This window comes from Heptranchias perlo, chromosome 17 (genome assembly GCF_035084215.1).
Source record: "Heptranchias perlo isolate sHepPer1 chromosome 17, sHepPer1.hap1, whole genome shotgun sequence".
Taxonomy (NCBI): domain Eukaryota; kingdom Metazoa; phylum Chordata; class Chondrichthyes; order Hexanchiformes; family Hexanchidae; genus Heptranchias; species Heptranchias perlo.
In genome coordinates this window covers 19,717,990-19,740,459 of record NC_090341.1, presented here as the reverse complement: position 1 = coordinate 19,740,459, position 22,470 = coordinate 19,717,990, and the positions used below count along the sequence as shown (strand labels likewise).

The 22,470-nt window shown below is 38.9% G+C and overlaps 1 protein-coding gene and 1 long non-coding RNA gene across 3 annotated transcripts in view; one reads left to right on the top strand and one right to left on the bottom strand.

Moving 5' to 3' along the window:
- Positions 1 to 22,470, top strand: part of LOC137334134 (uncharacterized) — a 96,002-nt gene that overhangs the window by 18,385 nt on the left and 55,147 nt on the right. The window lies entirely within an intron of this gene.
- syn2b (synapsin IIb) overlaps positions 10,747 to 22,470 on the bottom strand; it is a 282,170-nt gene continuing 270,446 nt past the window's right edge. The window contains exons 12-13 of the mRNA XM_067998658.1: positions 13,767 to 14,046; positions 10,747 to 11,820 (exon numbers count right to left, since the gene is read on the bottom strand). Coding sequence (XP_067854759.1) covers positions 11,685 to 11,820; positions 13,767 to 14,046 — 416 coding nt within the window. The 3' untranslated portion in view covers positions 10,747 to 11,684. The remainder of the gene's footprint in view (positions 11,821 to 13,766; positions 14,047 to 22,470) is intronic.

Genomic DNA, 22,470 nt, shown 5'->3' with positions numbered 1-22,470 from the left:
CGGCTCCTCTCAGCTGTTCTCAGCGCTCTGAAATCCCGCCTTTTATCGAACGCTCCCTCCGCTCAGCTCGGCTCCTCTCAGCTGTTCTCAGCGCTCTGAAATCCCGCCTTTTATCGGACGCTCCCTCCGCTCGGCTCGGCTCCTCTCAGCTGTTCTCAGCGCTCTGAAATCCCGCCTTTTATCGGACGCTCCCTCCGCTCGGCTCGGCTCCTCTCAAAGGTCCATTTAACAGGTGCGGGGTAAACCCTCATTCATTGCAGCAGGGCACTCTGTCACCTCAGACAAACTTTTGCCTGCCACACCGTTGTCTCTACACTCTAAATTATTAAATCATATCCTAAACTCTGCTGTCCAAACACATTTACCTACTCTGTGGACCCCCTCACACTCACACCGTCAAGATGGGGTGGGGGGGGGGGGGTTCCATTGCTGTATTCATCACTTCATTGGAGGATGACCAACATCACCAGCCTCGCCAGGCATACTGTCCATATCCGCCACGTGGTGCTACACAACATAGTGCTGCGCAACAGACACCTGCACAAAGTAGTCGTGCAACTACACATACACCCACTGTAGGGTAACCCAATGGGTGGCATCAAGGGTGTGCATGGAGAACCTCATGAAAGGGCATTATTGCACAAGCCAGTCAAGAAGGGCCAAGACGTGGCAGTAGTGGTGACAATGTGAGTTGATCAGAAATCAAATATAAGTAAAAGCCATGACAAGCCCTCAAACACCCTTGTGCATCCCCTTCATGCTCAGGACACGTTTGCCTTACGCTTCCTACTACACATATGTGATGCATGCCCTGTGGCTGCAGCACAGGTAGTGGCAGGTTGGGTGAGGCTGACCGTGAAAGAGATGCATCAGGGGGTGAGTATGAGATAGAGCCATGAGATTGTATGAGGATTGGGTTGAGTGGTAGTGGTGGGATGAGTACTGGCAAGGTGAGTAAGTGCAGGTAAGATGAGGATGAGCTTTGAGTGGGTGTGAAGAGTGATGTGATATAGTAGTATTGGCAGTGCAGAAGGAGATGTGGGGTGGGGGCGGTGATGTGGCAGACAGAGTGTAGGGGAATGAGTAAGTGTACTCTCTTCAGCTGACCTGGTTAGGTCATTGAAGCGCCTCCTGCACTGTGTGCAGGTGCGTGATATGTTGGTGGTGCTGGTGACCTCCTCTGTCACCTCGAGCCAGGCCTTTGTGGTGGCAGAGGCAGGCCACCTCCTCTCGTCCGCCGGGGGGAAGATTTCTGTCTTCCCCCTCCTCCTCACCCCATCCAGTAGGACCTGGAGTGAGGCATCATTAAACCTGGGAGCAGCCAACCCCCTGGGCTGCTCCATGCCGTAATTCTGGCTCCTTTCTGCAGCATCAGTCAGTGGAGGACTGCTCCTTTAAATAGAGCTCCTCCAGCTGACAGCCTATGATGCGGGTGCGAAACCCGGAAGCCAGGGTAAATGGCTTCAATTTACTTACACGCGCCCAGTCGACTCCCCGCTAGCAACCCGCCTCCCTCCTAATATCGGGCCCCATAGTTCAGAAAATAATTTAATTGGCTGTGAAGTGCTTTGGGGCATCCTGATGTCATGAAAGGTACAATATAAATGCAAATTCTTTCTTTCTTAAATAATATTCCACAGGATGAAACAATGCAGTTGAACCTGTATATAACAAAAATGTTTTTTAACATAATATTCCCTTTAGCAAAATTAATTCTAGGTATGAGAGTTTTCTGTGTTATTTAATACTGGTCAAAATCCATGTTAAATGAAACTGATTAAAGTGAGATGCCACTTATTAAATCTTAACAGTTTACTGCTGATAATTCAGTTTTTTTGTGTTAAAAAATTTGAATTATCCGATAATTAGAATAAATCAGTGTACACAACACAGGACAGTGGGAATCTGTTGATAAACATTGAATTATCAGATCATTTGAATTAAGTAGCTTGGAATTGAGGAGTAAGGCTGCATTGACATTACCCAAGAGATACTTTAGTGTTACTTTTACTCAAGTACCAGCTGTTTCATACATATGCAATCCCATGACCTTGATGAGAGATGGCATGAGAACCAAGATGGTGTGTAGAACTCTACCAATAAGGAAAATTCTGCATTGGAGAACAGAGATTGTGCTTTGGAGAATAGTAATTCTGCAACAGTTGCAAATGGAAAGAAGAAAGAAAAAGGTCATAAAACAAATTGGCATATGCACTTTCTCTTTCTCAAAATTGCTCATGAGCATATCCAAGTTCAAGTGCTGTAAGGAGATGGCAATTGAAAGCATGTACAGGAGCTTACTCTGATGAATGTGCATAAGGTGTTGTGCTGATTTTGATAGGTATTTTCACAAGGTCTGCCATGCAGTGGTCCATTTCTACCAGTCGTCCTGTCCTAAAATGGAGGACCTCAAGGTCACCAATAGGTGGATGGGAGATGGAAAAAATGTCACAACATCAAACTGTGAGACATTTGCTGTGAAGCAGGTGCCATAGACCCAGGTGTAGAGGATGCTCGTGGGAGAGGTTACTCCTTTGCTGCGTCTTTCAGAATATGATCCATCAGACATTTTAACGCTGATGAAACAGGTCTCTTTTGGCATATGCTCACTGATAAGCCTTTACACTTCTCTGGAGAAATATAGCAAGTTAAATATGAAAGAGCAATAGTTCTAATATGTGTGAACATTTGAAATTGGGAAATCAAAAAAGCAGCAGTTTCCTGTGTGTTCCAATACAAATGAGAAAGCATGGATGATGTCTGTCATGTTGAAGGCCTGGGTGAAGTACCTGGACAATAAGACAGATAACTTGCCTTAGGGTAGAATAAATTTGACTGATTAATTGTGACTGAGAAACATTGCACAAAAATGTTACAGAAAGTGTCTCATGGCATTCTATACACAAAACTTTTAATACATCATAGATAAGTGTACTATACTGCCCAGGGTAAATACATCATGATTGTGTATTAACACAATAGAATCTGTGAATATATCTGAAACTCCTGTTTTAAGTGTCAAGAATGATGGTTGCTGTGATTCTTTATGAAAGCTGTCAAAAAACCTGATGTAATAAAAATCAGATATAATGGCTCAGATTTTCCTGGGGACTTGCTCCATTGTAGTGATTCATCTACATCGCAGGGACCCTTGAATGGCACAAAGGAAAGAGGAAATTATGGACTAAGTCATTTACACCATTAATTATGCCACTCCATATTTTCCTGGGACTTTTGCAACGCTCCGCCGTCACCCTTACTAAAAACAGTTAGAAAGTATTTATCATTACTCCGCTCCCCATTGAAATCAACGGTGATCGCCATTTTCCTGCATTTAAGCCAGTTTTCATGCCGCTGCCACATAGACTTACAAATAATGGTGCTGGTGGCTTGGCAGTAGCGTGATATTGACTTTATATAATGCATTCGCTGAATCAGACTTTACTTTTAAATGACGCTGAAAATCATTTGAGCTCCTAAACAAACTGTTACCTTTCAGAATATAAATAACAACGATCTCTGAGCCAAAGACTTGGTGAAGAACGATGTTTCAGCAAAATACCTGAAGTTCAAGCGACGAGATTGTGTTGTCCTGGGTAAAAATAAACATTCATAAAGCACCAGTCAGTTTGAGGAACTGGTGTATATTTATCAGCCCTTTTAGAGTTCAAGCAAAAACTAGCTTTGCAGAACATCATTTAATGGCTGTTCTGTATAACCTTGCTATATTTTTAAAAATTGAGATTTCAATAGACCTTATAGTTCAAATGAAATCTGCAATTACTCAATGAAAATAAGACCAAAGGATGAAATTCAACACCAGCAAGCCTCAACTTTCTGACTTTTATATTTCTTTCAATAATTATAAAAATTGAAGCAGCTCAATTGAAATTACAATCCAAAGTAACTTTTAAAAAAAATGAATCTGCCGATCAATTTATTCAACTTCCAGTCTGATTCTGCATTCTGCACACATGACCTTTTTAACAAATCAAGTCCATATGAAGAAAAATGATGATGGCCTTTGTTGGTTCTCTCCACTGTCTCTGATTTGTCATACTGCTTGTCCGACTGTACTGGATGAGCAAAAATGTCCTTCAACTAAATAGTGAGAAGATGGAAGCCGTTGACTTCGGTCCCCGCCACTAACTCCATTCCCTAGCCACCGACTCCATCCCTCTCCCTGACCACCGTCTGAGACTGAACCAAACTGTTCGCAACCTTGACGTCCTTCTTGACCCTGAGATGAGCTTCCATCACATATTCGCCCCATCACCAAGACTGCCTACTTCCACATCTGTAACATCATCTGTCTCCATCCCTGCCTCGGCTTATCTGCTGCTGAAACCCTCATCCATGCCTTTGTTACCTCTAAACTTGACCATTCCAATACTCTCCTACTCTCCATAAACTTGAGCTCATCCAAAAAGCTGCTGCCCATATACTAACTCGCACCAAGTCCCGTTTACCCATCACCCCTGTGCTTACTGATCTTCATTGGCTGTCGGTCTGGCAATGCCTCTATTTTAAAATTCTCATCCTTCTTTTCAAATCCCCCCATGGCCTCGCGCCTCCCTGTCTCTGTGACCTCCTCCAGTCCTACAACCCTCCAAGATCTTTGCGCTCCTCCAGTTCTTGACTCTTGCCAATCCCTGATTTTAATCGCTCCACCATTGGCAGCCGTGCCCTCAGCTGCCTAGGCCCTAAGCTCTGGGATTCCCTCCCTAAACCTCTCCACCTCTCTACCTCTTTCTCTAAATTAAGACACTCCTTAAAACCTACCTCTTTGATCAACCTTTTGGACACCTGTCCTAATTTCTCCTTATGTGGCTTGGTGTCAAATTTTGTTTGATAACGCTCCTGTGAAGCGTCTTGTGACATTTTACTTAAAGGTGCAATATAAATGCAAGTTGTTGTTATAAAACTAAGATCCCTTTATTGGCAATTGGCTGCGCCGCTTCTCATTCACCTCTATCCTCGCAGTGGCATATTCAGATCAATTTTCTAGTAAAATTTGATGTCAATTCGGCACTGGAGGATTGGCGTGCACATGGTTTAGCTTATGGCACTCATCGTCAAAATGGGAAAATCTGAGCCAACATATTCACTTTACACCTCTTTAGTTATCATGTGATTTGACTACTTATGCCAAGTTCATCCAACTGTACCTGTGGTCATAGTCATAAACCCTTCTTTGTATTTAAGGCTTTAGAGCCAAGCCATAGTATTATGGACATTTCCTTTCATGCTAATGTATCTCTGAAATTGATGAGTGATTGAATATATATTTCACATACAGGAAGTTGTGTTGTCTTTTGCTCTTTGATGAAATGCTTAGCAAATGGCATGCAGAACCTTTTATCACTAAAACTTATAAAGTATTTAAAATTAACAATTCGGTTATTTCTAGTTCACAGATGTCAACTTGCAGTAGGCCTTGCTGCATCAAATATGTAACATAGAGACAAATCAAAACATAACAAAAATAACAAAATTAATTGTATAGTCTTTCAGTTATAAATATCCATATTAACCCTTACACTGAAAGCAGGATCAGGGAAATTCCTGTTTCACTGGGCTGACTAGTATTGTTTATTTTCAGTTCACACATGGGGTGCTACTAAAATAAACAATATTACACAATTAAACTGTTTTTTGAAAACGAGAAAAAGTTTGGCAAACACTTTTTCCTCAATAGTGGTCTTATAACTATTGCTTTCTTATAACTCTTCTCTTGCCCCTTTTTCTTTTTCCTTTCTGCTTTAGGCCACATCACTCTAAATTAACCATGCGCTTCATGAGTACTCACATCTAATAGATGGGATTCTGAATATCTGTTTGGACTTGAATATAGTTTCAGATATGGTAACTGTACTGTAGTTTATGTAATGGAATAAACAGCTTTCTGTACTTCTCATTGAGTATATTATTCTATGGGAACTTATACAAAAAAGAATAGGGGGAATTTTAACTTTCGGCGGGAAAGCAGCAGGGGAGCAGTTAAAATGGAGTTCCCGCCGATTCCCCATTTTAATGCCGATGGTTTTGGTGGCGGATATGGCTCCCGTTGGAGTCCAGTGGGAGCCTCATTAATATATGCAAATCAAGGACATATGATAGATATGAGACCCCAATAATGTTTTACTTTGCTGCTGAGTGGGGCACCCCCTTCCCATGACTACCCTTCAGATAAAGCTGTTGGAAAGCCAGCGAGGCCACTGAAGATAAGTGAAAAATTTTCCTTAATGGGGCCAGCAGGAGGGCTCCTCCAGGCTCCACAAGGAACGTCCGGGTGTGTGCTGCCTCGGGCTCCCCCCCTCCCCAGCTGCAAGGCGCTCACAACACTCCCCTCCCCCCTCACTGACAGTCTTCCCTTGATGCTGGCAGGAGGCCTCTGAATTGCAAAATCTTCGTTTCCCCCCCATCCGCTGGCCAGCTTCTGCTTTCCTCCCGAAATGGGCAAGCAGCTAACTGGTGGCATACAAAAGAGGCCCAGCAGTAAAAATATGCTGGGTCTCCAATGAAGATTCTCACGCCGGTTTGCTGTCTGCTGCCGCCGGCTTCCGAGTTAAATTCGGCCCTAATAACCTAGAAATCCCATGGCACCATTGCACTGCCAGAAACATCTGGAGCAGGGCTTCTGTCTTTAGGACTTCGACATAACCCTGTCAAATCCTGGGGATGGGGTGATTTGAATGTTAAAGGTGGACAACCCCACCATTAATGATGATATCGTGGTGCCCGCTCTTCAGAGCAAGCAGAATTGAGGAGCAGCACTTTACCACTCTGTTGGGGTGGGGTGGGGTGGGGTGGGGGAAACAGCAGCCTGGCTGAAGATTTAAGAGGCTCCAATTTCCTTCCTGGATGCTCCCTTGTCATGGGCCAGGTATCTAAACAACAATCAATCTCAATTGGATTGATTGCAGTTTGAATATGGCATTGTGGGGCCCACACATTGCCCTGTATGGCAACTACACCGGCTTCAAGCAGGTATATTTACCACTGGCCACACAGGAGACGTAACTGAGGGGATTTCCGGCAGGGGGCGGGGTGGGGCACTCTCAAAAGTAATGTCAGGACAGCGGGGACAGGTGAGCGGAAGAAGCGCCCATTGCTCCCCTTTGTCATAATTGTTTTTCTAAACAAGAAAAGGGAGAAGCCCGCTGGAAACAAGTTCCACCGCAAATTCCTGCCCCTCTGATCTTTGTACACCAGAGTTCTCCATCTCAAAATTGTGCCATTTCTAGGCTGATACATATAAAAGAGAAATAGAAAACAGAACATATTATTATAAATCCAGAGAATTATTTTCAGCCTTTTGGGGAAATAAGAGATATCTTACATAGAATTTACAGCACAGAAACAGGCCATTCGGCCCAACTGGTCTATGCCGGTGTTTATGCTCCACAATAACCTCCTCCCACCTTTCTTCTAACCCCATCAACAAATCCTTCTATTCCTTTCTCCCTCATGTGTTTATCTAGCTTCCCCTTAAATGCATCAATGCTAGTCGCCTCAACTACTCCTTGTGGTAACGAGTTCCACATTCTAACCATTCTCTGGGTAAAGAAGTTTCTCCTGAATTCCCTATTGGATTTATTAGTGACTATCTTAAAATCTTGGCCCTAGGTCTGGTCTTCCCCACAAGTGGAAACATCTTCTCCACATTTACCCTATCAAACCCTTTCATAATCTTAAAGACCTCTATCAGGTCACCCCTCGGTCTTCTCTTTTCCAGAGAAAAGAGCCCCAGCCTGTTCAGTCTTTCCTGATAGGTACAACGTCTCAGTTCTGGTATCATCCTAGTAGATCTTTTTTGCACCTTCTTCATTACCTCTAAATCCTTTTATAATATGGAGACAAAAACTGTTCACAGTACTCCAAGTGTGGTCTAACCAAGGTTCTATACAAGTTTAACATAACTTCCCTGCTTTTCAATTCCATCCCTCTAGAAATGAACCATAGCGCTTTATTTGCTTTTTTATGGTCTTATTAACCTGTGTCACTACTTTTACGTCATTACTCTTATTCAAGTAGGAATCATTATGCTTACCCCATTTTCTATTAACCAAAGGACATACTTACTTATAATTTACAACTTATAATTCAATTCATTAGAATTGATTTTTTTTGTAATCATTTAAGTAATGAATAGCACATTTTTCAGCTTTGATAAACAATACGGGAAGTTGTAAATGTGCACTTGTCCCTGGGATTGTTATAGAAACAGATGTCTTTCCTGTTTGAATGGGTGTACATGTAGTAATCTTAAGTGCAAAGACATGGATGTAATCTTTTTGGGTTAGAGTCATGACCAAGACAGTCAAAACTCAACTTTGCAGAATTGTGACTTCCCACCTCCCTGACTATCCAGAGAGGTGAATGCTAAATTATTCACAGCACGTAGAATTGATGCCTTCTTAAGACGCAAGAAAGCTAATTCCCACTGCATTAACCATGTACTGTGGTATGGTTTCACTGTAAGTAGAGAACAGCCGAGCCTCAGTGGTCTGGATTCAAGTATTTTCTGAAATGAACTGTCTTATGGATACGGTGGTCATAAAAGATCCCATGGCAGTATTCGAGAAAGAGCGGGGGAGTGCTCACAGTGTCCTAACATCTATTCCTGAACCAACATTGAAAAAACAGGTTAACTGGTCATTCATTTCACTGCTGTTTGTGGAACCTTCTTGTGTGAAAATTGACTGCCGTGTTGCCTTACAAATCAACAGGGACTACACTTCAAAAGTACTTTATTAGTGTGTAAGTTTCTTTCTTTCTTTAATAAGGAACATAGATTGGGCAGTATTACATAAGCACTTTCTCTCCCTCAACATTGCCCAACAGCATATCCAAGTTTAAGTGCTGCAAGGAGATGACAATCAAAAGCATGTTTCTCAGATATTGGCACACATGAAAACTCTGGTGAAACTTAAAAATGTCATAAAGTTCATTTACATGGCTAAAAAGTGTCTCTGAAATAGATGTTTTCATTATAAATGCTAACAACCATGTGGTTTTTATTAACTATAAAATCATCCTTAATAAAAAATAATTTTCATTAATTAACTATAATTGAAACTAAAATGACTTCATATCTAAAATGAATAACTAAAAATACATCTAGAAAATTAATAACTAAATGTAAAATTATTTTGTGCAACTGAAACCACACTGGCTAACATTCCGCATTTTGCATATGTACCATTTGGTGGCAGGATAACAAATGACAGATTGATAATTCTGGTATAGATGAGAATAATGCTGTATGTTATCTGCACCTGCTAGATAAGGCAGATGTGTGGTTATGTCAAATCCTTCCTATCCTGTTTTTCACATGTACATAGTTGTTACCTACCTTGTAAATTTGGATAAAAACTTTATGGAGAACACGTTGCAATAAAGGCTTAGGATAGTATGGATTTTGCTATGATCGGACTATGCCAATAAAACAATGAACTGTTATGGTTCATAGGTAACATTTGGCTTTAATCTACTGTACTGTTTAAATCATCAAGATGATCAGATTAGAAATTAGAAATTTTGTGTGACTAATAATACAGAATTGTATGTCTTACATGAAAGAACATTTGCTCGCTAAAACAATCATTTGAGTGTGAATACTGAAAACTATAGTTAGGATATCCTGAAATACATAGAAGACTGGCAAGACTAGATCTGTTGTAGGATTACATCAATGACTGAAATTTTTAAAAGTTTTTTTTGGGCAGTTTGCATCTCTCCTGAGTCTTTTTCTGGCCTTCAAGTAAGAAACCAGTTCTGTTAAACTCATATAAACTCACATAAGTACATCGGTTTAAGCATTAGGATATTGAACTGACTCATTTCACAGGGATTGCATATGCTCCCTGCATGCAATACAGCAGTTACTATTGCTACAGATCAATCTTTGTTTTACTGAACAGAGATAGAGTACTATCTCAGTTTATTTTTATTAGTCTTATAGCTAGAAGGAGTGTGGGAGGGCATAATATTGGCAATTGTGCTTTTGTTGCTTGTAGCAATATAAACATAATTATTATAGAAATTAAAAAAGCTCCAAGAACAAAACACGCTCAGGCAGCTAATGCAATTGGTTTGTCGACTTAAATTATAATCAGCGATGACAAATTATACTTTCACATTAGCATCAAATATGTGGCTCATAAATAATTATATTAATATCACACTTTGCCTCAGGGAAAGGATAGGAACATAGAAATGTACAAGAATGGAAAAGGCTACTGTGATCCATCTGGTTGGTCCCAGGATGAGGGATTAGTAAATCGAAGAAAGTGGAATTGTAACATGGCACTGCAAAGAATTTGAATCAGGCTTTCTCTGTGAATGACTTGCCAGTCTACCACCATCTCCAGTGTCTTTGCTTACAACCTTCAACTTTAAACAGCCATGCTTTTTTTCAATTCTGCTATTATTTTATTAACTGAAGTTTACAACTTTGTTTATTTAAATTCTGTTCAACTTTTTCCAGTTTAGTATCTATAACTACAATAAGAAAGTGATTGCTGTTAAAGATATCATATTTCTGTGACTTTATTCTTGATTTTGATAGGTATATGATCAGTCTGTGGTATAGTCACTGTAGTTTTATTCATCAACAATCTACAGTAATGTGATCATATACCAAAACGTCTAAACAGATGGTGATCACATGGCATAGTATTAATACTATATATTGTAAAATATGATAGAACAGATGCAATATGCTGTGATGCTGTGGTTTCCTTTGGAGGTATCTCCCCAAATAATCACAATGTCTTCATTTATTTGATGAATATATGTACACCGGACACAAAGTTGCTTAATTTTAGCAGATCATACAAGTTATGCTGGGTTAGAAAAGCAAGAAAAAAACTAAAAGGTATTAACAACAACTTTACAACATAATAGAGTATATAACACATACACTAGGATAATAGAGATGTTATTTTTTAATATACATTGATGTCTATAGGAAGTTATTCTATGACACTACCCCCCAATTGTCTATATAAGTTGTTACACTTAGAGGAAAGCATTTTCTGCAAGTGCAAATGTAGTGGAATGCAATTTTTATTCATTCCTTACATTACAAAGGGATCTCAATCAATTCACACTCATAATACTGATGTTACTTTTGACCAATTCAAAAGTAACTGGTAGATTGGCCACAACATATGTACTGTATCAAACTTACTACAGCACAGTATAACTAATCACAAAAGCATTTTGTTAACTAATATTGCATTCTGGCAAGGAAGTGAACAGAAATAAGCACATTTTTATTGAGTATCATACTGTCAGACTTCACTATGGAGTAAAATATAGAAATGTTACATTCACTATAAGGCAGCTCTGTGCTCATATCACAACATCACAGTGAATATGCTAAAGGATAGTTTCTTTCCCCTGTTGAAAAACCACTCAGATACCACACTAGTACTGACTGTTAAATGGAGCGTGATTTTTATCAAAGTCTTCTTGCACCTAACTGACCTAATGCAGCTCATTATATCACATCCTACTTTATACACGTTACACTATCCACCCGCAAGTGCACTACAGAAGGTATCAACTCTAGGGCCACAGAACAGAATTTTTCTATAGTCACTGAAGTTAGTACGCTACAGCTTAGTGTAACATTGACATGGAGTTATCCAACACCTCATGGCATTCAATTTCTTCTAATCAGAAAATAAACTGGCAAAGGACTTCCTCAAGTTACGGATTGTTTCAGCCTTCGCTTCGTCCTCATTCAAATTTGATCGAAATAGTGATGATTCCGAAATGTTGAATGCATTGGTCAAAGATTGTGATTTACTGCAAAACCAAAACAAAAATAAATGCACTTAATTATATTTTAATCGTTGAAGGATACCACAATATCAATAAACCATTACTCTCATAAAACCATCTATATCATGAAAAGTGATAGTATCTCATAAGAACATAAGAAATAGGAGCAGGAGTAGGCCATGCGGCCCCTCGAGCCTGCACCGCCATTCAATCAGATCATGGCTGATCTTCGACCTCAACTCCACTTTCCCACCCGATCCCCATATCCCTTGATTCCCCTAGAGTCCAAAAATCTATCCATCTCAGCCTTGAATATGACTCAGCATCATGTTTTCATCATGCTTTACTTTTGTTCCTTAAGCACTGTAAGATATGCATCAGGCATTCTATGACCCCTGTTCATTAATAATGAGTAAATTTTAACAAATTTTCTATAGCTATAATATAAAAATGTGATTTAATACTGCTTAATTGTTTATCGCAAAAGCTTTCGATGTAAAATCTTTAGCTGCATAATGTGCTGAAACAGGTTATGAAAAGGGAACAGTAATAACATTTAAATAAGAGTGCTACAGGAATTTCAAGCCTTCTTGTATGCTTATTTTACTGAAAATAAGTAACGTTTCTGCTGATGCTGAGTTTAGGGAAAATAAGCTTAAATCTAGGAATGTGGAGTTTGAGATACTTAATTTTTTAGTTGAATATATCTCTAAAGAGGGTCACCTGCTTTTAGCTCACAAGAACTAGTTTACAGAAGCCTCTTTGGGTTGTCATAATCAAAGCACAAGAAATCCAAAATGACTTTGCAAAAATAGTTATTTAAGAAAAGAGCATGTTCATTTCTAAGATTGCCAGCCAACAGAACCATTTCTTCAGCTGTGCTCATCTTTGGTTGCACCAGGGAAATGTTATAAAATTTGCCAGCAGATCTGCCTGAAAGTCAGCATCGACACCCAAATAAACTTATTTATCATATGCACTAAGCTCAAGTAATGGTGACACAGAACATTGTACCAGATCAGTGTAGGCAATGGGAAGAGAGTTATTTGCATTTAAAGCACAAGCGACCCTGTGTCTGCTGAAATAAGGTGCAGCTGGAAGAGTTATTTTGAATGATGGTTTTTATAAACCACCTGCATATTCATGGCCTGGCAGAATTTCCCTGGAGGTGTCATCATTATGAGGAGGTGACTTGAGAGGTATACCTGTGAATTCAGTTGCAATCAAGACATCTGGAAAACATATTAAATTTGTAGGTAATGTTGAAACTGACTGCTGTGTTGAATCAGGAACCCAGATACCAAAATATTCTAAGTAAACATCTGTGTTTGCCATCGCTCTACTCGTTCAGTTCTTTAACTGCCTCCTAATTATAGTTCACAGCTGATTAAAAGGATTCGCTTTTTCCCCTTTTTCATTAACTGGCTTGTGGGAGATATAGCCAACATTTTAGACCACAGACCGAAAACAGCAAAATCATGACTAAACCAGGAGGGAGGAGAAGTGAAAGGGGGAGTATAAAGTGAAGGGAGAGAGGGGAAAATATCAGAGGCAAAGGGGAAGATGGTAAGGGAAATGGCAGAGGAGGTAGAGAAGAAGTGAGAGTGAAGGGGGGGGGGGAGGAGGAAAAGGAGAAGGAAAGAATGGGTGGGAAAAAGAGGGAAGGGATACGGGGTGATGGAAGGGATATGAGGAAGGGGAGACAAGGGGAGAAAGTGAGATGGGGAGGCTTACATCCTCATGAAACACTGTGGAGTTTCACATTGTGTATTCAACATTTTCAGATCTGATGAAAAGGAAGGAACACTCCTTGTTTGAGTATTTTATATCCATTTTTTAATTGTTTGAAAGTGAATTTTCACTGGTGCTTTTTATGTTTTTTGTGTTACCAATATTTGTTAAGTTTAATATTTGAGATGGCAGTTTTATACTTTGTATGAGAAAGAAACCCCAAATTAACACTATCTTACTTTAAATGAGGATGGGATTGTGATTGTTGCTGCGATTTGAGTGGAGGCTGTGCCTGCATCTTCTGCTCAGGTTGCTCCTTCAGTAGTTGACCTTGTGGTCTCTGGGTTTGCAAAGTAGGCTGTGGTTGTTGCATTGCTTGGCTTGGTTGTCTTTGTTGCTGAGTTGGGGGGCCAGTGGGACGCAGACCTCCTTGTGGACGCAGCCCCTCAGGAGAAGCGTGATGTTGCTGCAGTAGATCTTGGCTTTGTGGATGTGGTCCTTGGGGTTGTGTTGGGCCCCCTATGTTCAGCACAAGAAATACTAAATAATGTTACATTGATAGGAATTCCTTATACACTTTGAAATTCAGCGCTTCCTTATTAGAACATTAAAGAGGGGTATTTATATGTACCCTGGTGGCCTTTAAAAGTGTGACATTTTATGGGATTGCAGTACTGTGATAACTTTAATGTTTTAGATTAATGGCTACGTTTAAGCCTAAAGTCATAATTGTGTGCAGTGGCTCAGACCTTGCTCCTTAATAAAATACAACCTTCGTTATGAAGGCAATACCAGCGTTAGAATAGTTTTACACAGTAGCTATAGTGCTTTAAGTTATAAGTAAACAGTACATGGAGATAATATACTAGGTCGCTGAAAGCAAAAACAATAGAAAAATCCAAAGGAGACAGATAAACGACAAGGTTAGAGTAAGCAATATGGTAGGTGCCACAAGAAAATTGAGCAGAAAAATTACAAAACTTAAGGAAAGCTATGTCACTGACATAGCACATTGACCCTATTTACATGAAGTCACCAGCTAATGACAAGTTTGCTGTTGAGCTGTCTATTGATCATCTTACTGCCTTTATAAACTAATTCTTTGAAGTAACCAGTGCAGTGAAATAAGATGGTTCAATTCACTGCTTAATTATCAAGATCAATACATTTTTCAACAAACTTTAAAAATGTTTTAAGAGCCAAGAAAAATGTTGTTTTACACTTATGCGGTACTGGTAAGTCATGGAAAACATTATTAAACTGCTATAATTGACAGATTTTATTTGTGGCAGATTATCCGCCATATTTTCTCATTTCAAGCATGCACCAGTTGTTGGGAAATTGAAAAATTAGTTAATATGCTAATCTTTGTCAAGAAATCTTTTGGTTATACAAAACAGGCAAAACATCAACTGCATACAAAAAGGAGACATTAAAACATCAATTTAAAATTGTAATTAAATTTAAATTAAGAGAAACCAACATTATTAATTTGTGTAAGTAGGGACATTGAAAAACAGTGCAAAAGTAATTAATTCATTAATTTGCAAACATTTGATATTTGAAGATGTAATGTTAGAGTAATATACTTAAGGGTGGACATAATTGGTCTACTATTCAGTTCTGTTTGATTTTTGAATATTGGGAGAAGTATTACTGTCATTTCTCTAAGTACGATTGATGAACATTCATTTATAATTCTCCCCCATTTGATAAGTAATTTTGCCCTTTCTCCTTAAGTTCCTTTGCAAAACACACCATTCCCTGACCAGAGGGTGAGTAGGTTTCCTGTTCTGAGGCCTCTGAAATTCTTTAGAGAGACACTTGAAGGTGTGTGAGAGTGACTCAAGGTGACTCACCCTCTGATTTCTGATTTTTCCATCTCTCCCTGTGGGAAGTGCTTGGCCTCAGCTTGACGACTCCCACTGATAGTGGTTGAGATTGAGAACTTACCACGTTGGTAATCATGATTGCTTCAATGTGCCTCCCTTAATTTGTTTCTTAAAGTTTAAATAATAATGCAAGAAATGGTCAAATGCAGCTACACAAGTCTCTGAGATTACATTTACAATGCATAAGCAAGTGCTGGATTTAAATAATTCAACAATATTCCTTTGTTACAATGCACAACACAGTTGATTTTGCAAAACAGATTCCTTCAAAAGGAAATCTGAATGACTTTTAAATAGTACATTTTCATTGCATTCAAATTTCAATTAGATTTGAATGAAACAAATTTGATTGAGTGTTTCAACAGGGGATTTGATTTAGTATCAATTGAACACAGTTTCACAAAAGCGTTGATAGTAAAAATTAACAGTGCCAAGAGCTTTACATCATTCTTCAGTATGTCAGGGCATATTAAAACACAGCTTTAAATCCATTGCTAATACATTAATGGATACATGGGTCATCAGGGCCTGTATTCATAAAATAAATTAATTATAATCTAAAGATTTCAATGATCTTCATGGAGTAGATAAAGCTCATTTTGTGTATAATAATAAGAAACAAATCTTATGAATAGTGGTCTTAATAAACAGATGTACATTCTAACAATTGCTTTGTTTTTCAGGCTTACTAAGAGATTGAACTGTACATTTAGGAATAAGCAGAGGTGGTAGTATTTGAATCAAATTCATACAGAGGAGGTTAAATAGGTACGCATAATCTTTAAATCATTATCCTAGATTGTAGTATTACTATAGGCAAGGAATGTCACTTCAAATAGGAGTTAATGTTTAAGATGTCATGAGAGCTGTTGAAACTTTTACTTTTTGATACATAAACAAAAGCTAGCACAGGGAAATGATTTTATTTCAGTTAGTACATAACTGTAGTTCCCTTATTGAATTTCTTGTGAGAATTGTCAGTGTAGAAAACAGTGTATGCAAATGTAGTTAGCTAACGATTTTATTTTATACATATATATGTGTAAAAATTATATCATGAAGACCCATCTACCTTTTGTGTTTTTATTGCACATCAAGCTGTACAAGTGTGTAGCCACATTATGTAAAATACTGCAGTAAAACCTGAGCATTTTTTAAACCAAATACAGTTATAATAAAAAAATAAGAGAGACTTTTACAAACACATTTTGTTACGACCTCAACTGTAACATTAGACTTTGCATATAGCATGCTTGCATGCAGATCCAAACGCATTTTTAGTAGGAATGTTTACTTCTGGCTGTGTAATTCAGTGTCCTCCAGGAATTAAAATATTAAGCCATTTTTGTTTCTTTTAGCCACAACACTGTACTTTATCTCAACAAATGTCTCTCCTAAAGCAATGCACAAGGTTAACCATATCTACTTCATATGATTAGGACAACTGCAGAATTACATGCAAATAATTATAACATGAGTTCAGAAGCACACCCATTTAAGTTCTAACAGTGGGCAAGAGACCTTTTAAAAAAAATTTCAGCAATATTAGGCTATTCCTCAGTCACACACCACCACATTATGACATTTTTGTATACACATTTCAAGGTGATTTTAGGAATACATGCTCCTGGCGCGGAGCTTCACCCGCCGGGAGCACATATCATAAGCATGTATATGTTACAAATTGTAAGCATGCTCCCCATGATTTTCCATCCATTAATTTTAGCAATATTATAAATTATAAGAGCTGTATTTTCCTTTGTATGTTAATTGTTATGAAAATGTAGATATGTGTAAATAGGGACATAACACTAGCAGAAAGTAGTAATGGACTATTTGTGCTACTACTCTCAACAGTGTTTCTACAGAAATGAGTGAAAACTCCCCCCTCCCCCAACAACCAGCTTTCTGCTTGTTAAGGCCTTGTTAAAATCTATGATGTGGAGATGCCGGTGATGGACTGGGGTGGACAAATGTAAGGAGTCGCACAACACCAGGTTATAGTCCAACAGCTTTATTTGAAATCACAAGCTTTCGGAGCTTTGCTCCTTCGTCAGGTGAGTGAAGGGTTCCATAAACGCACAGCATATATAGTCATAGAACAATGCCTGGTGATTACAGATAATCTTTCTAACTGCCCTTTATCACACCTCGGCAGAGAGATAATCACAGCAATTAAAGGAGTGGATGGTGTTCAGACAGGTTAGTCAGGGAAACATTACATCCAAGAATACTGAATACACAAGGGGTCAAATCACAAAGACAGAGAGAGAGAGAGAGAGAGACCAGAAAAGACAGAGAGAGAGAATGACCAGTTGTATTAAAAACAGATAACTTTTTTTCGCTGGTGGGGTTACATGTAGCGTGACATGAACCCAAGATCCCGGTTGAGGCCGTCCATCCTGGTTGAGGCCGTCCAGATCATCGACACAGATACCACCATCACACGAGAGGACACCACCCACCAGGTACATGGTTCATACTCCTGTGACTCGGCCAACGTTGTCTACCTCATACGTTGCAGGAAAGGATGCCCCGGAGCATGGTACATTGGCGAGACCATGCAGACACTGCGACAATGGATGAACGGACACCGCACAACAATCGCCAGACAGGAGGGTTCCCTCCCAGTCGGGGAACACTTCAGCAGTCAAGGACATTTAGCCTCCGATCTTCGGGTAAGCGTTCTCCAAGGCAGCCTTCGAGACACACAACGCTAAATCGTCGAGCAGAAATTGATAGCCAAGTTCCGCACCCATGAGGACGGCCTCAACCGGGATCTTGGGTTCGTGTCACGCTACATGTAACTCCACCAGCGAAAGAAAGTTATCTGTTTTTAATACAACTGGTCATTCTCTCTCTCTCTATGTCTTTTCTGGTCTCTCTCTCTCTCTCTGTCTTTGTGATTTGACCCCTTGTGTATTCAGTATTCTTGGATGTAATGTTTCCCTGACTAACCTGTCTGAACACCATCCACTCCTTTGATTGCTGTGATTATCTCTCTGCCGAGGTGTGATAAAGGGCAGTTAGAAAGATTATCTGTAATCACCAGGCATTGTTCTCTGACTATATATGCTGTGCGTTTATGGAACCCTTCACTCACCTGACGAAGGAGCAAAGCTCCGAAAGCTTGTGATTTCAAATAAAGCTGTTGGACTATAACCTGGTGTTGTGCGACTTCTTAGATTTGTTAAAAGCTAGTCATGAGAAACTTTCACACAAATATGTGGATGTGGGAATAAAAACAAAAAGTGAGCATTGAAATCCAGGTTAGCTTAATGAATGGGAAGACTTCAAAGTATCAACATAGCTTTCAGAGAGCAGCGTAATAAAGGTTATAATAACGTGGTGTAGAACATAACAATTTTACAAAAGTGGACATATGAACAAAACACAATTATTTTCATCTACTTTAGTCCTCTAGGTTATGTAGTTCCTGTGGCCATGGAGATTACAGTCCATATGCAGTTTACAGATCAGAAAAGCTAATCCCAGTTCCATAGGATGTATTGTTCTTTTATAGAAATGCATAAGATTCCTGATTTATAAATTTTACCAGCAATTTAAAGCTTGAGAGTCCAATGTAGCTCACATGTATTCAACCACATCTGCAGTGATTTATAGAAGAAAAATACTATGTTCTTTAACCAGAAGCTCAAGATTTTTTATACCTAACAACTTGTATTCTTGACAACTGAGAAAAATAAGAGCATTTTTTAACATACTCATTTTAAAAAGTCTGTTAGAACTATGACCCCAGTACAAAATTTACAGTTTACATCTAATTTGTTTAGAGCACTCACCACATTAAAATAAAGTCAAATATTACATTTTTCATTGATGGAGTGATGGCCATATTTCTAACAGAATATAGTGGCCAATGAAAGGTTCCAAAATTGTGTTTTACTTCTTTCTATAATATTAAAAAAATCACTCTTGTCTTTGTCACAGAACAAGAACATACAAGTAATATTGATGAAGAAGATAAAAACTGATCAATAGAATTTCTTTAGGAGGGGGTTGTTTGAATATAATAAAGCTTAAACTTATGGTTAATTTCCCTATTTCTTTTCTATAAATCACCGAAGTCGAGGTTGAATACACATGGGACATGCTAGTCAAGCCTGTAAAATTGGAAACACAGTTTAAGCACTGCTCTCCAGGACATCTCTTCAGTATATGAGTTTTGCAGTTATAAATCTGGAACCTTGCATTTCTTGCAAATGAACAATATGGTCCTACAGGATAGGAGAAATGCCAGCAGTGTTCTTGCTTCTGTGGTCTGTAACCTGTGTGTGGACTGTAGTGTGTTTGGCCAAAGCAAGTACAGGGGTAAATTTTTGCATTTATAGCTTAGTGCAGTGCATGCTGGGATATTAGGTGTGGAGGATTGTGCATTCACTATACAGCCAACCTGTCCATTTCAGTATGCATTCTCAGCGTGTGCTGCTCTCCACTGGGAACACTAAAGTAGAAAATGTATCTTCACATATCCTACAGTGGCGGTGACCATAACACGGCCACTTTACCAGTTTTCCGGGCCCAGGAAGTTTAAAGAGACTGAAGTTTCCACATTGTTCACTTCATAAGGGACATCCTGGATAGCAGTGGACGTGGATGATACATTGGTGATGGGTGCAGCTTGAGTGTAAAAGGTGGTGATTGCAGTAGGAGTGACAAGGCAGCAGAGATGTCTTCAAAGGCAGCAAAACCAGCAAGCGGTGGTGGAACAGATCAGGGAGTAGCAGAGGACAGCAGACAATGGGGGAGAAGAACAGCAAAAAGGTAGAGTGAATTTGTGTTTGGTGGGGAGTTAGATTTTTAATGTATGAGGGACGGCTTTTTGGTGTATGGGGGTTAGATTTTTATTGTATAGGGGCTTGGATGTTCAATTTATGAAGGAGTAGGATTTTTAGCATATACGGGGGGGGGGGGGTGGAGTTTTAGCATGATGGTTTAGATTGTTTGCGAATGGGAGGATTTGATTTTTGGTGTATGGGAGGGGGCTTGAATATTCTGTGCACAAAGCAGTTTGGATTTTTAGCATGGGGTGGGTGGGCTTGGATTTTTAAAGTATGAGAGCTTGCATTTTTCAGATGTTTCTTAAATGAATGTGCAAATGTTTTAGTACAAAAAAAAGCTCATGTGTGGCACATGGTGTTTAATCATAATTCTGCCTGTCTCCAAAGTGTTTTGATTGTATGCAGTCCATACAATGGTTATTCCATGTGGCTCCGGGCCCCTGCTCCAAAAGGTTAGACACCCCTGTTCTACAGAATTAATGCAAATGAAAACAAGTGTCAACATCTCGGAATTGTTATGCTACATACCTTGTTGAATGTAACATCAATGAAAGTCATACATAGAATCATAGAATGGTTACACCACAGAAGGAGGTCATTCAGCCCATCGAGCCCATGCCGGCTCTTTGTAAGAGCAATCCAGTTAGTCCCATTCCTTTGCTCTTTCCCCACGGGGATGGTTTTTTGGTATATGGGGGTTAGATTTTTATTGTATAGGGGCTTGGATTTTCAATTTATGAATAGTTAGAATTTTTAGCATATTGGAATTTGTAGTGCTAATGCATTCACTTTAGCATGATCTATGAAGGATAAAAACTTTTTGTCTTTAAAAAAATACCATTATTTGTAAAGAAACCTATTCAATTTCTTAGCAATCTACTTAATTTCAGATTGAGTTTTTTGCAGGTTTCAAAAATCTGTGGGAAAATAGGGTATGCAACCCCTTTTTTGCAAAGAGGAAAATATGACCCATAAGTTTTTTATGTGATGCTATAAATCCTGATGCTAAAATGCTAGGGCACTTCTGGCAATATTAAGGAGAGATCAGGAAAATATACATATTTTTAATTAAATAAAAGTTTAAACACAAAACGTCTAGTTGGGATCTAAACATCAAATGACTAAAGCTTTAGTGATCTAAATCAAGATGTCAAGTTCTATTAATAAAAGTAATACTAGTTGAATCTAACCTTTTACCTGTGGTATAAACAGAATACACAGCAGCTAACACCATCAACTGTGTAGTTAGCTCCTAAGCAAGATTTGCATCATTTTTGGCTTATTAGCTCTTTCTCATTTTTGCACAAATTGCATATTCCATCTTCCCCACTGTGTGTCCTCCCTCTACATTTAACTGTTTCAAATTTTGGAACACTGTAATTGATAATCAAATGTGTATTATAAGTTTTCTTAAGTCAAAACTAAACTGTTTGTAACCTGTGGATTTGACATGGGCCTGGTATTTATTGATTCATTAGTGAAGAATTACCTTCCTCATAGCCCTTAAGTTTGCAAATTACATAAATAAAGTGGCCTTAAAGTTAGAAAATTGTTTAAAAAGTGAGTTTCCAATTGTTAGGGAAAAGTTTAGAAAATATATTTGAAAAGAGTAATTTAAAAGGTAGCTCAATTTTTATTCATGCAACACTCTGATATGGTCCATTAGTATTGTATTACTACATACCAAACTTTTAACTTGTTATAAAGATGGTTCAAAACTTTGCTAAATATCTTTGCTGTTGTGTTGAATGCTGACTTAAACTGGTAATTGAAAGACGTCTTTATTAAATTGTTATCTGTTGCCTTTTACTTAATATTACAGTTACATTTTATATTCAGAAAATTAATTTCTGCTTTTTGTTATAATTCACTGAATTTTTTGTTAAATTCACAAGTAGCATGAATTTAAATATGATAAATAAGTGTAAAAATGTTAATCCCAGGAAGGTCTATGGTTCAATCCCCAGTCTGTGCTAAGTTAGTTGACTAGAATCAGGTGGCAGAGATGCTATAGTCGCCCTCAATGCCCCCAGGTTAGGGAAGGGAAAATCGGCTGGTAGTGAGCATCTGTAGTTATCGGGCAAGGGCAGGATTGGGCTTGACTGGGGTGCTTCTTGCAGTTGAATAGCTTGCCGACAATAATAACAAGGCTCAAATGTGAATATTGGCCACTTGGGCGATAGACTGGAGGGTGTTTGGGCCAGTGGCACCATTTCTCAGTAAAGATTAATCATTTTCCAGAGGAGAGG